Genomic DNA, 14,236 nt, shown 5'->3' on the forward strand with positions numbered 1-14,236 from the left:
TTGACGTAGTGTTACCGTATTTGAGAAGCGCGCGTTCTGGTTGTAAATTCAAATGATTTTCTTGTTTTTGGACAATTTTTATTTATAATTACTTATTTTTAGAAAATTATTTGTATTTGAAAAACAGTAATAATAATTAAATGTACATTTTCTTTTTTTCAAATTTCAATGTTACTTAAATGGTTTCAATACATTTTCAATGCATTTTTGTCTGTATTATATGAATATGTATGTGTATATGTTTATGTAAAGTATATGTTATGATTAATCACGCATTTTATTTTAACTAAATTTTTACTGCGCTCATAGAAAAGTTAATATTAATTTCTTAATAAGGCTCTGTTACTTTTCGTCGGGGCATACTCTTCAACTAATTTGCATTCTAGCTTTTTTTTTTTTTTGCTTTATTCGATTGTTTTTGAATTACATATCTTAAAAAAAAGGTTCGTTTAAAATAATGCATTAGTTTTGACAATTCAAACAAGCCGAAAGGAGCATAATACGAAACAGGAGACAATTTAAAATATATAATAGAATAATAAAATGATAAAACTCGGCTCTTTCATAAATTACAACTAAAAATTAACAAATCAGGCGACACATTTAAAAAAAATGGTATATGCCATGTTGGTTGATTGGTCTGTTCTGTTCTTTTTTTTCTGGTTTCTTTTGTTTCATCCACACTCAAGAGAGATGTTAGAATTATTTCAAGGATACAGCTGTGTAGGTGTGTCGGCTGAGGGGTTTCTTGTTGTTCCGTGTGTGTTGTTTCTGTGTTATTGTATTCTAATCGTAGTACCCAACTACGTCTTACATATTTAGTTAACTTAGGACCTAAAACCTAACACTAAACTAACAAGTACGCGCCTCCTTCTTTTTGCTCTACGATTTGGCTGGCGCTGCGGCGCCGCCGCGCGTTCGCTTAGTCATCGGCTCCGTTGTGTCGGCGGCACGTATGTTGTCGAATAGATTGTTCTCCTGTTAATTGAATTGAATTAAATATTCATACATTTAGAATGCAATTTGGTTTACCTGTGAATTGTCATCATCCATGATTGCCAATGCGGCAGCAGTTCGCTTGGAAGCAGCAGCATTCACATGTGAGCCGGCCGTTGTCATCGTCGCAGACGCTTTGCTCGTTTTGGCGCTCAGTGTGTAGATGTCCAGAGGTATGTAGATTTCGGTGTTCTGGAAATTTGCAACGGCGGGCAGTTTATAGTACATTTCAGGCAGCGCCAGTGGCATTGAGAATGCGCTCGAATTGCCATCACATTGACCAACTTTGGCATCGATTATGTGCATGGCGAGATCACAGAGCGCCCACATTTTCTATAAAAACCAGACAAGAACATAACAAATTAATGATTTTGCTAAAATCGTTGCGATATATGCAGCTACATACGTAGTTATTTTGCATTCTATCCTTATCCGAACCCTGGCTAAACTCGCGATTTTTGATCAACTGCAGCAGCTGATTGTAAAAACCGTAAACAAACGATTCGCGTTTCGCCATCAGCGGCTCGAGCACGAAACGCAAACACTTCTCCATACGGCGCAACTGCACATAGTCCTCGTGGTTCGTGAAACTGGGATCGTGCACCAGCACCGGTATGGCAAAAGCCAGCATGTAGTCAGGTAAAATATGGAGCGATTGCGATTCTGTCGAACTGTCTGGTGCTGTAAGAGAAATTAACCCAATTTTATTGTTTTCTTTTTCATTTTGATCTGCATAACTGAAAACTTACACGTCATGGCCACAGTCTTGAGATATTCCCTTCGCTTATTCACATCTGCCTCCACATAGTGACGCACCTGATCTTGCAATCTTAGACAAGCGAAATTAAAGCAAATTTAGCAACAATTTGAATTACATTTAAAATCACAAAAAGGAAAAAACTCACTTTCTGTTGGTCTCCTTGCCGCTCAGCACATAGTAGCCCATAAAGTCCAATGGCAAGCAATTGCGCGGAAGACTTCTGCCCAGCCCCTTGTGCAGTTTACGAGCAAAGATCTCACGCACCTCCAGCACTGGATCCTCCTGCAGTAAGAAACGACATTTAAATAAAATACTCAATGAAACTTAAGAGAAGTACTCACCATCAGCTGGGAGAGCTGTAAATACTGCTCGGCACTATATTGATCGCCGACGCCCTTTTGTTCGCACACCTTAAGCATGGCGCAGGCGGCGCCCAGACGCAGCCACGATTTCTCGGCACTGCACAGTCGATTCTGGGCCAGTAAATCGCCTCGTTGAGTCACAAAAGCCGCCAGCATGCGGAATGTCTTTTGCGCTGCATGCTCATCCGAGCGCAGGCCAAGTAGCCAGCGTGCCATAGTCTTGAGAGCGTCTAGCTTACAGAGTGTATCCGGTGGCAGTTCATCCTCCTCGCACCAGTGGCTCTCGGGCAGTTCGACATCGCGCTGTGCCGGCACCTCCTGGATGAGCAGCTCCTTGACAATGCGACGCGCAATCATGTTTTTAACGGGCGTTAGGAATGCCTGCGGCATATTGAGTGCTATGTGACCCAATGTGACAATCTTTGTACGCTGATATTCACAATTGGGCGCCAGTTTAATACGCAAATCCTCGATGATCTCATTGAAAATGGGATGCACTGTTTGGGTGGTAGTTGAGGCACTGCCGCCGCCATCTGTCGTCGCCGTCGACGATGACTGGCTATTGACGAAGATGCAGCGAACCGCATGCTTTGCCTGCTTCGGCGTACCCATCAGCGCAAAGTCCTTGCAAATGGGTGCCAACTCGACCAAAATGGCGGGATTGCCATCGTCAATGAGCGGCTGATAACGACCCAAGTGCGTTAGCGTTTTCAGCACAAGCGGTGCTACATATTCGTGCTCGAAGCGCAGTAGAGCAATCAGATGTCGCAGCGACGTATCGGTAAAGAAATGGGCCGAAAACACATAAGATAACATCTGTAAATGCACAAGGGAATACAATTAACGCATATCTAGGCATGTTTTTTTTCGATTCATTTCCACTTACGCTTAATAGCTTGAGGCCGCGTTCGCCAGCCTCGTGTCGTGAAATTCCGATCTCGTTGCAAATCTCACCGCCCTGAATGCACTGCTCGATCAGGCTGCATAGAAAGTATTATTAATTTGATGAGTTATAATTGGGAATTTAATGATATCAACTTACCCGATAAGTACACCAATCGACTCTTTGTCCACCATAACGGAGGCGACGCGCTCGATGAGCATCTTTACTGTATTATAGTAAAGATTCGTCATGACGTGAGCGCCCAGTTTCTTGAGCAGCACGCTCATTGTGTCGGCGCATTCGCGACAGCTGACATCGCGTTTCAGTACAATGTTTATGCAGCGCAGGAGTTGTGCATCCTTGCGCAGATGTTGACTGAACTGAGTGATAAACTCACTAGCTTTCAACGGATCCGGTAGCAATCTAAGGTGTTAATATAAATAAATGAATAAAGTACTTCTTAAAGGCTGCAAAAATTAGTGTGTTTACTTGGCAATATTAGCCTGCTTGGCGGCCAGCTGGCTGAGGACGCGTGGTGTGAATTCCTTGGAGTGATGCAACTTGATCCAATCGCTGACCGTGTGACGTGATTTCATTTGATTCTTTTGCAGTTCAACAAAGGCCTTGGTGGCATTTGTGTCTAGATCGCCGAGCAGATGATAAAGCTTCTTCATGCGCTCCTCTGGCGCCAGTTTATATGGCACCAGGCACGTAATAAGCAGACGCTCCACCATCAACTTATCCTCCAGGCACAGTTTGTAATAGCCATGCATAATCTTATTCTTGATCCAGTCCACCTGCTGTTTAACCTCGGGACTCAAATCGTTTGGCTCGCATATAGCCCGCTTGTAAATGTAGCCCAGCCCATTCATCGCATCACGGCGTATCTTGTATTTCTTGTCCATTGTGCGCTCACGCACAATTTCAAGCAGTTCCGGTGATTTGACGACAATGTCAAAATTACGTTTGGCAGTTTCCACGATGGCCATGACAACCTCATGGCGGACCAGCTCGTCCAGATCGTGATGACGCATGCGCAGCTTTTGGGTTATTTCTGACTGCAGATGTGGATGATTAAGCAGAAAGTGCATTGACGATTGAACGCATTTGACTCGCACTGGCTCGGTAATGTCGCAGAAGCGACCAAGGAACGAACGCAATAGCTGCGGATACTTTGTGGACAATTCAGAGTCCTTCTCGGAAAACATGCGCGCTAGCAGCGTTGTGGCTCCTATATTAATGAGGGCATTGACAATTACATTAAGATTCATGTTTTTTACCTCTGTATTAAATTCAAATAAGAATAAACAGCAGTATACTTACTCAGCCGCTCAGCATCGTCCGTGGAGAGGAGCTTGTTCTCCAGTTGCGGCAACACGGAAATCAGCAGATCACTATTGATTTGGTTAAGCTCATAGATGATGTCGTAAATCTTGCTTGTAATGGCCAGCTTCATATTTGGCTTGTCCATTACCAATGATCGGTTGAAGAACTAAATGGATTAAATTTATTTATTGTATAGAATTCAATTTGTTGTAACATATTTATAGATTACTACCAATTTGATGGTTGCCTCGAACGCATCGCCAGTTTTGACCAGCAGTTGCTCCGTCAGCTCATGGGCATGCTTGTTGGCCGACTTGTTGGGCTCCACAATGTTAATCAGTATAAGATCCAACAGTTCAACAGACAGATTATCTGCCTCGGTTATCAGTGGACTTAGCACATCAAGGAAAAAGTTCTTCACTTTAACGCTGTGCTGATCACTACAATTATAAAAATTATTTTTATTATAGTTATTTATGATTAATAACATAAAAATATATATTTGTATATATGTGCAATCATACTCACTTGATGATCTTAAAGACAGTGCTGAAGAGTTCGTGAAATATCTCCTGACAATCCTCCAGTTCGAAACACATATTGAATGATTTGACAAAGGCAAGATTTTCCAGCAAGTAGAAGTACCGCTTGAACGAGGGATCACGCGGATCCTTTAGACCATGGAGTTGTTTGATGAAAAACTTGAAGATCGCCTTAATCTGATCTTGCTCCTTGTACGGCGCTTCGGGCGCATAGACACGCAACACATCCGCTATGCAGCAGGCAATCAGCAATTGAACATCTCGCGACTGATGCTGCATAAAGAAATCGTCCAGCAGATGCAGTGCCAGCGGTATATACTGCTGATGCAGATTATCATCCTGGTCCATGGTCTGCAGCACATTTGCCAAAGTCTGCAAGGAAATTGCCGCTGCATTAAATAAATAGTCAAGATTGGACGAGTAGATTAATGAAAACCTTGAGACGGCGTATAAGTTCATCGGTGCCCAGATCCTCAACCAACGGCCGACAGCCGTTGGGATAAACAATGTCCGCCATTTGTTGGCAGCTGCTAAAAATCTCTCTTTTCACTCTTCCGCTTTGCACACTTTCCGTACTCCTCTCCTCTCTTTAGACGACAATATGCTGTAACTGTAAAGGTAAACAATGAGAGCACAATAACATAATTATAAAACAAGACGATAGCATTTCATGTAAATAACAGCAAAGACATGTTAATACTAAAAAAGAGACAAAAACAAAAACAAGCGTGACCCTCAAAAAAAAATCAACGCACACTGCAGCGCCAAAGCAGCACGGCAGCATTGCCAAATCAACGATTACAGCGGGCGGCAGCATTGCCAAGCCACACGCACACATACTGATGAACACAAAAATACACACACACACGCATGCACACACACAATCAAACTACTAACAACTCGAGACACAAATAATGCCCGTTTTTTCGCCAATTTTCATACGAAAATGCCACACCAAAATGTTGTTTGCAGGCCACACAGTGCATAGCATTTTTTTTTGTATAGTTTTTCATGCAAATTAGATTCGTTGTGCAGCTGCAAATTTTAAGCAGAGCTGGTCTTACTTTTCACAATATAGGAGCAGCAGCCAGCGGTACAAAAAAAAATTTGCCAAACTCTATCAGTTGAGGCCGAACTGTTAAAACACAAACACGATTGGCTTTAACGACAAATGCACCATACAAACACTATATATTCACACTTAAGTTGTCATTATTCACTATTCTTATTATTTCCGTCGTGAATTAGGCAGCGTTTGTTGTCAGCAAGAAAAAATTTCAACAGCGCACTATTTGTGCGGAATGGCACGCCATTACTCTACCACACACAATGTGGCCAGATTGCAAAATATGCACGCAGAGGGGCAACTTCACGAAATGCAGAGTTGCATTTAAAATTATGTGTGTCATTTTGCGCTGACAACTCGCTGTTAACTCTCAATTGCGTTAACATGCTGCAACTGCATTAACAGTAACAAAATTGCCAAATATAAATGTATTTCTTATCTGTGGGGTCTGTTTTGTTTTGAGTGTAGATAATGCGGCGTTCAAATGAGGCGCCCCTTGGCGGATATAGTATACCCCTTAACGGCTTTGCGTATATTTAAAATTTGTAAAGACCCAATCGTGACACGCTGTCCCATGACAACCAGAAGAAGCGCGCATGGCAGCCAGTGGCAAGCAAATCAACAAAGTATCCAACCGGCCTGGGCTGTTGTAAGTGCCACATATCTGTACTACTACTACTGCACCAATTAACAGTCAAAGCCCTTCTCTAATGCTCTTTAATTTAATTAGTCTCCTCCGTAGCGTCTTCCCTGCGTGCCGTCAGCAAGCGAATCAGTTGCCAGTTACCAGCTATATGCGGTGCATGCAACAGCATCGTCTTTTCAATTCGCCCGCATTACTTTCGAAAGCGAAACTTACGTAAAATCTGCATTTTCGCATTTTTAAATATAGACCATCATAGCATGTAGCGCCATGCCACTACAAAAAACTAGGACACATTTATAAACAATCGCCGTGGAGAAAAAGAGCCCAAAACGCTCAGCATGATTATGGCTTCGTTGCGCGTAGTTAATCGGTAAGAAATATACTATGCAGATCAGGATATAAAAATACTTTTCTAAGAAAACCCTTATATCTTACAGACTTGTGTGCCGTGGCTTTATTGTGCTCACCTTGTTGCTCATGTTCTTCAATGAAGTGCTTATTTATTATGTAGCACAATCCAGCTGGAACCCAATCGACTGTAAACTGGGTAAGTGCCCTTAAATAAAAATAAAATAAATACAATTATATTTGGCAATTTCAAATTTAGAAAACTGCACACGGCTGCTGCTCATTGCGGATCCGCAGATCTTGGGCACCTCCTACGATCGATCGTCGCACAGCCCACTGGCCCGCTACGACTTGGATCGTTATCTGCAGAAGTCCTTTGAGCGCGCCGTCTCCTTTACGCAGCCACACATTATAGTTTTCCTGGGAGATCTGCTCGACGAGGGTAACATAGCTACCGCTCAGGAGTACAAGCAATATGTGCGGCGCTTCAAGCGCATCTACCACAACAAAAGGCTAATGAATGTATGTCAATGCCATCTGCCCCCGTATCCGTTGAGTTATTCGATTAATCATCGTAGTTTCGCATGATCTCTGCCTATTTTCAGCGTGTTCATGTGCCAGGTGATAATGATATTGGTGGCGATAATGGCGACTATATATCGAACTCGAATCAGCGTCGTTTTGAAAACGAATTCATGAGCGAGGATCTGTTTGACTATGACAATCATTTACGTTTCTTCAAGATCAATCGCATGCTCCTGGATTTCAGCAATCCCGACAAGGATCACAATGCAGATCGACTTCGCATCGGTGTCTCCCATGCACCGTTACTCATCGGCGGTGGTCCGCTGCTGCGAGCTGTTATCAGCGATTTGGATCCACACATTATATTCTCGGGTCATTGGCATGAATCTCGTATATTTATTTATCCCTCCACGAAAGTCATCAATTTCTATGAGAATGCCGTGCGGCATTTTGATCTGAAAGCGCTCAAGGAGCAGGAGCACAGCTATTTGGAGATTATGGTGCCAACCTGCTCGTATCGCATGGGTAAATCCAAAATAGGCATGGGCTACGCCGTGTTAGGTGAGTATTTAATTACAGTATTCAATTCAAACAAAGTTGAATTGATCAAAGAAACTCTCTTTTTAGAAAACTACAATCTCAGCTATACGGTTCTGTGGCAGCCAAATCGCTTTATTCTGCTCTTCACGTATGTATTTTGGGGACTATTTGTGCTATGCTGTGCGATAGTCTACAAAATGATGACAAGATGTCCCTTCCGAGTGGCCAAACGGCAAACACTTTATAGCCGCGTATCGAACATACCTCAATTTTAGACTGTTTAATCCTTAGCTCGAGCAATTGTCAATACAATCAATCAAATGAGTCAATCCCATTTGTAGCATAATACTAGTATTTTAAATTATAGCTGAGCTGGATTTCGCAGAGGCCTAAAAAACTATTTAATTTTCTTATATTTAAAATTAGGTTTATTATGACTGTTATATATTTGTCAGCAATTAGAAATTATAAAAATTGTAATTCTACTACATTTAATCAAATTGTAGTTATATATAGATATATTACAAGTTTCATCCAGATACTTCTGAAACTGAGAGAGTTCTGCTCAGATATATTCGAACTAAAAGACAGATGGATATGGCTATATCGAATATATATATATACTTAATGGGCTCGAAGAATTCTTCCAACTTTACAAATATCCTCGACAAGTACTTCTACTACTAATCAAATACTACATTTTGATGCGCACGCAATGCAGTGTTGCACGGAGGCGCATAGTAGTATGCGACTACCGAAATACTGGGTTAATACTGGGAGCAGCTGAGTGCGCATGCGTCGACCGGCTCGTGTGTCGCCTGCCAGCCTTAAATTAGCTCGCTGCGGCGTCAGTTCAATTTCGAATGCGAACGCGTTTGGTTGTCGTACGATTAAATGTGCGCAATCTTTTCGTCATACGGCGTATTCTCGGAGTGTGCAGCAGGATAATTAAGCGTGACGCGTGTGCGTAACATAAAAATACACATTAAGTGAAATGAACTGAAGCTGAGCCGAGTTGAGCTGTGCACAACATTTCTAAAGAAACAATTACAAAAATTCGCAAAACAGAACAAGGAAAGAAAAGAAGTAAAACGAGCCGGTTTTTATTAGGTAAAACAGACAGCAAAAATCAAAAAAAAAAAGGAGAACAAACGAATTCTTCAAGATGAAATCAGAGATAAAAATCAGCAGCATTTTGAGCTGCTCTGCTCTGCTGATCCTCCTCAGCAGCGGGGGGGTTAGCTGTGCGCGGGGTAAGCATGGCAAACGATGACTCAACACTGAGTTGAGCTCATTTTTGGAGTATTTGCATTAAATAACAACTACTCTCAACCAGCAGCAGCAGCCAGTAGTCAGACGGATGTCAGCATCACTCGTGGCCCCAACGGACTAACAACGGTTAAGGAGCAGAGCTCATTGGAACTGCCCTGTGTCTATCAGCTGCCCGATGTTTATCGTCAGAGCAACAGCGTCATTCTGCGCTGGCGCAAAGACAATAAAACTCTGCGTCAATGGGAACTGGGACAGGTGAGTGGCACCAACCACGAACCCCAATTGGAGACAATGGTGCGCGAGGATGCACGAATCGCGCTCAACAAGGAGACGGGTTCGCTGCACTTTGGTAGCGTTTTGGCCAGCGATGCGGGTGTCTATCAATGCCAGTTGCTGGTCGAGGGCCAGTCGCCGGTTAGCTCAGGCAGCGGCAGCTTGGAGGTCATAGAACAGCTCAAGTTTATGCCGCAGCCAACGTCCAAGAATCTGGAGCTGGGCAGCGTGAGCAAAGTGCATTGCAAGGCACAAGGAACACCAACGCCTCAGGTCAAATGGATGCGGGTGAGCACTGAAAGAAAGTGAAATTCAATAATAAAAAAAAATACTCAATAATATGTTTTATATGTGCCACAGGAGACGCAGCTGCCACTGCCACAGAATGTGAGCGATCACAATGGCACCCTCATCTTTCGGGGGGTGAGCAATGAGCAGCGTGGCCAATACACCTGTGTGGCAAGCAATAGCCAGGGACAGATAAGCGCCACGGTGGCTATCAATGTGGTTGTGGCGCCCAAGTTTAGTGTGCCACCTGTAGGACCCATTGAGGTCAGCGAGGAGGACATCGCTGTGATGCACTGCCAGGCCACGGGGGAACCAAAGCCAACAATCCGTTGGGACAAGGATCTCACGTATCTCAACGAGAACAATACGGATCCGGCTCGATTTCGTCTGCTAGAGAATGGAACGCTGGAGATACGGAATGTGCAGGCGGAGGATGAGGGCAACTATGGCTGCACCATTGGCAGCAGTGCCGGGCTGAAGCGGGAGGAGGTGCTGCTAGTTGTGCGTAGCAATAAATCCGCATCGAATTCAATTGTGACACGCATCATCATTGTGATCATCTGTTTGGCATTCCTGTACTTTGTGCTGGTGTTGGGGCTGAAGCTCTGGTATCGCTATCGTCGCCACATGGGCAAGGTGCAGCTGGAGGATGGCGCACATGCGGCGGCCATCGATGGACACGAGGGAGACCACCACGATCATGCCGAGCACGAACCTTGCCTCACCGAGGCCAACAACTCCAGCAAGAATCTCAAGAGCAAGTTGCGCGAGAGCACAATACTGGAGCAGGAGTCGCAAGTGGCCGATGATATTGTTTAGTGTGTGGAGTGGAACTATGCTCGGTGCTGCTCTCTCCAGTTGCCACATTCAAAATGATCTCCCGAGGGCCGCCTTTGTCCGCCCCTCTCTCAAAATGTATATGTTAATTCAATTTGTTATTTACATCTATTTGTATTTACCTACATATATTTATATATATATATATAGCATTTATATTTATATTTATATTTATGTGTCTGCGTGTCTCTCTGTGTGTATATATATATATATATTTGTATATCCATTGTACAGTTAGTTTTTTAGTAGAATAAATATTTTATAGCTCTCATAGAGCCCCCATTTTATAGCGCAACCAGAGAATGCCTCTTGATTGGAGTTGGATATGCTATCGTTAAATTCCGCTTCCATCGTTCAAACTTATTTTACGGCCGTACATTATTCGCTGCCCACTTGCCCCATTCCCCCCACCCTCCCCTCTCTATCGGCAGCATAATAAAGCACACGATGCGGCATTGCTCAACAGTTTTTTGTTTTTATGTACTTTTTATGAGTCGACTGCAGGCGGGCCAAAGCAAAGCAATGAAATGTGCCAAGTGACGAGTACAAGACAAGCCCCACCTCCAAACCCATACCCCCAATACCCCTCCATACTCGCCTACCCACCATTTACCCCGACTCACCTCACCGAGAATTCCATAAAGTTGCAAATGGAAAATGCTGTAAGAAAAGCAAACTGTTATATTTCCCTGGAATAAGTATCTGATGGCAAAGCTGTTATACAAAGTAGTGGAAAATATAGATTGGGATCATTTAAAAAAGAGCTTACAGAAGAGTCGATAAAATATATAATCAGAAGAGTCGATAAGTTGTTATCATTGAACAAATTTTGTTTTGTTGTACGGAATTAAAATAAAAAATCAAAGGGATTTTAGAGAAAGTTTTCAATTGAAGTTGATTTTCGTTAAGAGATAATAAAATATTTAGGCCAAAATAGTAGATAGAGTTCTTAGGAAGTATTATTCATGCTTCCAATTTAGACTGAGAATAACATTTATCGTGCTAGGAAATACCTAGACTTATATGCTTAATTCTGCTCACCTTAACTCAACGCCTCGTATAATTTTATGAAGCGCGGCCAAGAGAATTCGACAACTTACTTTGTGTATATATAGTACAGACATGGATGCATATATATATATATATATATACACACTATATGGCCATTGTCTGCAAACATCAAACATTTTGAAGGCATTAAAATAAATTTTAGTAAGGCGGCCTTTGCGTAGACTAAACAAAATAAACACATCCGAACAACCTTTGCGAGAACTCTCTCACTATAAACAACAACGGATAGCGAGAAGAGAGGGAATTAAAAAGGGAAATACGGAAGAGCGGAGGCCCCAACAGCAACAACAACAACAGCAACAACAAAAGCAGAGGCACAGGCAGAGCAGCAGCAACGGGTTTTAATGCATGTCGATGTCGTCGCCAGCGTCGCCGCAGATCAAAGGCAATCGAAGGAATGGATAAAGGGAAGGGGCGTAGGGAGCATTGGGCGGTGTTTTAGGTCGTTTAATTGCACTTGCTGCTTCTCGCTCTCTGTCTCTCTCTCTCTCTCTCTCCCCAGCCCCATCTCCCTACCTGTCCTTCTCGCTTGCGCATGTGTAGTTTACTTTGATGTGGCTGTTTGAACGCATTTGTTTATGCGCTCACCATAAAAAACCATAAAATATGCATAAAATGCATATAGGCAAAAAATCCAAAAAAAAAGAAAAAGAATTGAGAAAAAAAATAGGCAATTACGATTGAAGTTGAAGTTGAGCAGAGGCAGGCAAATGGAAATAGAAATGGAAATGAAAATGAAGCGATTAAATGCAGACATTGGTGGCAATTGCGAGGAAACTGTCGTCGAGCCAATTGGTGGGCAGTGGACCGACCAGGTTCTCCCAGATAAGAGCAATGCTGTTTCCTCTGAAATGCTAGACAGCCCTATCGCAGACGTGGATTGACGCTTAAAGATTATAGATAGACAATTAAATGGCTTATTAAGTGCTGCAAGCAAGGTATGAAGAAGTCTAACTCTAATTCTATATTTTATAAACTTATATTCACTTCTATATATTCACTTTTATGCAAATATTTCGATATTAATGAATACATTTATAGTTATAATATATGTATATAGATGATATATTATAAACAGAAACTTTTATTAATATTTAAAGTGATGTTTTTAAATAAAAGTGGAAATCAATGAAAATGTGTATCTCAATCTGAAAATCAGAAAATTCTTTGATTGTCTGACTGTCATATGCTATAGACAGACATATGTTTATGGGTTATATAAAATATTTGTAAAACATTATATTTGATTTGCTAACCCACATTCTGAAATACGTATACATATTTCACTTAATAAATTGTTAGTTTCACAATTTGCCTGTTTGGCGGATAGATCGTCTCCGCCCTGTTTTCGTGCTCGCTCAAACAATGAAATCGTATAAACCCAATAGACATAAATCTCCAACTTTATGACATCAATAACTGTCGCTGGGCATCGAAATGTAAAAGCGCATTGACGACGGGCCCAACGTTTTTGGTTTTGATAACCAGAGTATGCCACCCCTCTATATATATACACTATATATACACTATATACACATATATATATATATATAAATGGCAACGGCATTTTATGACTTTTGGGTGTCAGTCGGTTGGCAGGCGGCGCGTCGAAAGGATCTGTTGCAATTGTTTTCGGGTTCGTTCTCTTGCCTTGCTCTGTATTTTGGGGGTTGAAAGGCATCGTAAAAAAAGCGGAAAACTATAAAATGAAAAACACACACACACAGACACACACACACGCACATTTAATCGGTCAGACCACGCACAGAGTAGTCAACAGCGTTCTTAGACGAGAAGCTTCCTGCTTTGCCAAGTTCCTGCAGCCCACATAAAAACCCGAAATATGCCACCCAAAAACTCTACCCACTAAAGTGTAATCATTAAGGCGCATTATGGTTGGGATTTGAAACAGTAGCAGCAGAAAGCAATGAAAGATGTTTGTTGAGAGGAAGCGCTGATTATTGACTTGGCTGATAACTTCATTTGGCATTGTCTGTGTGTCCACAAGCGATTAGAGCGAAACATTTCCTTGTCACTGATTTGAAAGCTGACTTTGATTTATGCATGAATCCACAGGAATCACTTGACGGCAGTTGCATTCCGCTGAGCTGTCTACTAATTACTAATTCACGATAGAGTTGCTTATTAAGAGGCTTATGTTTTAATTACTCCGTACAAAAGATACACACATAAATGATGTGATTTAATTTCGGTTGTAGAATTAATGTTTTTATTTTACTTTATGAAAATGCATTGCTTTTGAAAATTTGTTCAGTTTTTGGAGCTGTAAGCAGTGAAATCAGAATCAATAAATATGAATCATAGCATCAAAAGGAATACCTTAAACTTCATTCATTTCAAAAATTACGAATTTGCGCGCCCAACTTACGCCGCCCAGTATAAGCAAACAGTCGCACGGCAACACTGTCGACATATAAACAAAAATACTGGTTGCACACACACGCATAAAGAGAGCCCGTGAGACGAGAAGTAGCAGCAGA

The 14,236-nt window shown here is 42.1% G+C and overlaps 3 protein-coding genes across 5 annotated transcripts; 2 read left to right on the plus strand and 1 right to left on the minus strand.

Moving 5' to 3' along the window:
- Positions 1-226: 226 nt before the first annotated feature.
- Positions 227-6,203, minus strand: LOC6560362 (sister chromatid cohesion protein PDS5 homolog B). The gene is made up of 14 exons (XM_001985830.2): positions 5,934-6,203; positions 5,306-5,479; positions 4,856-5,241; positions 4,560-4,767; positions 4,325-4,493; positions 3,491-4,232; positions 3,161-3,424; positions 3,005-3,098; positions 2,098-2,934; positions 1,902-2,038; positions 1,746-1,825; positions 1,403-1,677; positions 1,033-1,329; positions 227-978 (listed from the first exon to the last, which is right to left on the minus strand). Exons 2-14 carry the CDS (start codon positions 5,384-5,386, stop codon positions 883-885), a joined length of 3,666 nt encoding a protein of 1,221 aa, XP_001985866.1. The 5' UTR covers positions 5,387-5,479; positions 5,934-6,203; the 3' UTR covers positions 227-882.
- A 155-nt stretch (positions 6,204-6,358) lies between these two features.
- LOC6560596 (metallophosphoesterase 1) lies at positions 6,359-8,489 on the plus strand. 2 transcript variants are annotated; one of them, XM_001985831.3, is made up of 6 exons: positions 6,359-6,584; positions 6,666-6,951; positions 7,019-7,128; positions 7,189-7,451; positions 7,535-8,015; positions 8,082-8,489. In XM_001985831.3, exons 2-6 carry the CDS (start codon positions 6,920-6,922, stop codon positions 8,267-8,269), a joined length of 1,074 nt encoding a protein of 357 aa, XP_001985867.2. In that variant the 5' UTR covers positions 6,359-6,584; positions 6,666-6,919; the 3' UTR covers positions 8,270-8,489. The 2 variants fall into 2 exon arrangements, with proteins under 2 accessions (XP_001985867.2, XP_032591082.1); XM_032735191.2 differs by having other exon boundaries at positions 6,391-6,584; positions 7,508-8,015.
- A 53-nt stretch (positions 8,490-8,542) lies between these two features.
- LOC6560708 (tyrosine-protein kinase-like otk) lies at positions 8,543-10,781 on the plus strand. 2 transcript variants are annotated; one of them, XM_032735190.2, is made up of 3 exons: positions 8,543-9,247; positions 9,331-9,827; positions 9,900-10,781. In XM_032735190.2, exons 1-3 carry the CDS (start codon positions 9,160-9,162, stop codon positions 10,644-10,646), a joined length of 1,332 nt encoding a protein of 443 aa, XP_032591081.1. In that variant the 5' UTR covers positions 8,543-9,159; the 3' UTR covers positions 10,647-10,781. The 2 variants fall into 2 exon arrangements, with proteins under 2 accessions (XP_032591081.1, XP_001985868.1); XM_001985832.3 differs by having other exon boundaries at positions 9,334-9,827.
- Positions 10,782-14,236: the final 3,455 nt, after the last annotated feature.

Source organism: Drosophila grimshawi, unplaced genomic scaffold (genome assembly GCF_018153295.1).
Source record: "Drosophila grimshawi isolate 15287-2541.00 unplaced genomic scaffold, ASM1815329v1 contig_1367, whole genome shotgun sequence".
NCBI classification, from domain to species: Eukaryota; Metazoa; Arthropoda; class Insecta; order Diptera; family Drosophilidae; genus Drosophila; species Drosophila grimshawi.

Excerpts from the sequence above, each read along its gene's own strand:
- LOC6560708 (XM_032735190.2), top strand. The coding sequence starts at position 9,160 with ATGAAATCAGAGATAAAAATCAGCAGCATTTTGAGCTGCTCTGCTCTG. Across the intron at positions 9,248-9,330 it reads GGGGGTTAGCTGTGCGCGGG|CAGCAGCAGCCAGTAGTCAG; the intron begins GTAAGCATGGCA and ends ACTCTCAACCAG. Across the intron at positions 9,828-9,899 it reads CTCAGGTCAAATGGATGCGG|GAGACGCAGCTGCCACTGCC; the intron begins GTGAGCACTGAA and ends TATGTGCCACAG.
- LOC6560596 (XM_032735191.2), top strand. The coding sequence starts at position 6,920 with ATGATTATGGCTTCGTTGCGCGTAGTTAATCG. Across the intron at positions 6,952-7,018 it reads TCGTTGCGCGTAGTTAATCG|ACTTGTGTGCCGTGGCTTTA; the intron begins GTAAGAAATATA and ends TATATCTTACAG. Across the intron at positions 7,129-7,188 it reads CCCAATCGACTGTAAACTGG|AAAACTGCACACGGCTGCTG; the intron begins GTAAGTGCCCTT and ends TTTCAAATTTAG.
- LOC6560362 (XM_001985830.2), bottom strand. The coding sequence starts at position 5,386 with ATGGCGGACATTGTTTATCCCAACGGCTGTCGGCCGTTGGTTGAGGAT. Across the intron at positions 4,233-4,324 it reads GGACGATGCTGAGCGGCTGA|GAGCCACAACGCTGCTAGCG; the intron begins GTAAGTATACTG and ends TCATTAATATAG. Across the intron at positions 3,425-3,490 it reads AAGCAGGCTAATATTGCCAA|ATTGCTACCGGATCCGTTGA; the intron begins GTAAACACACTA and ends TTAACACCTTAG.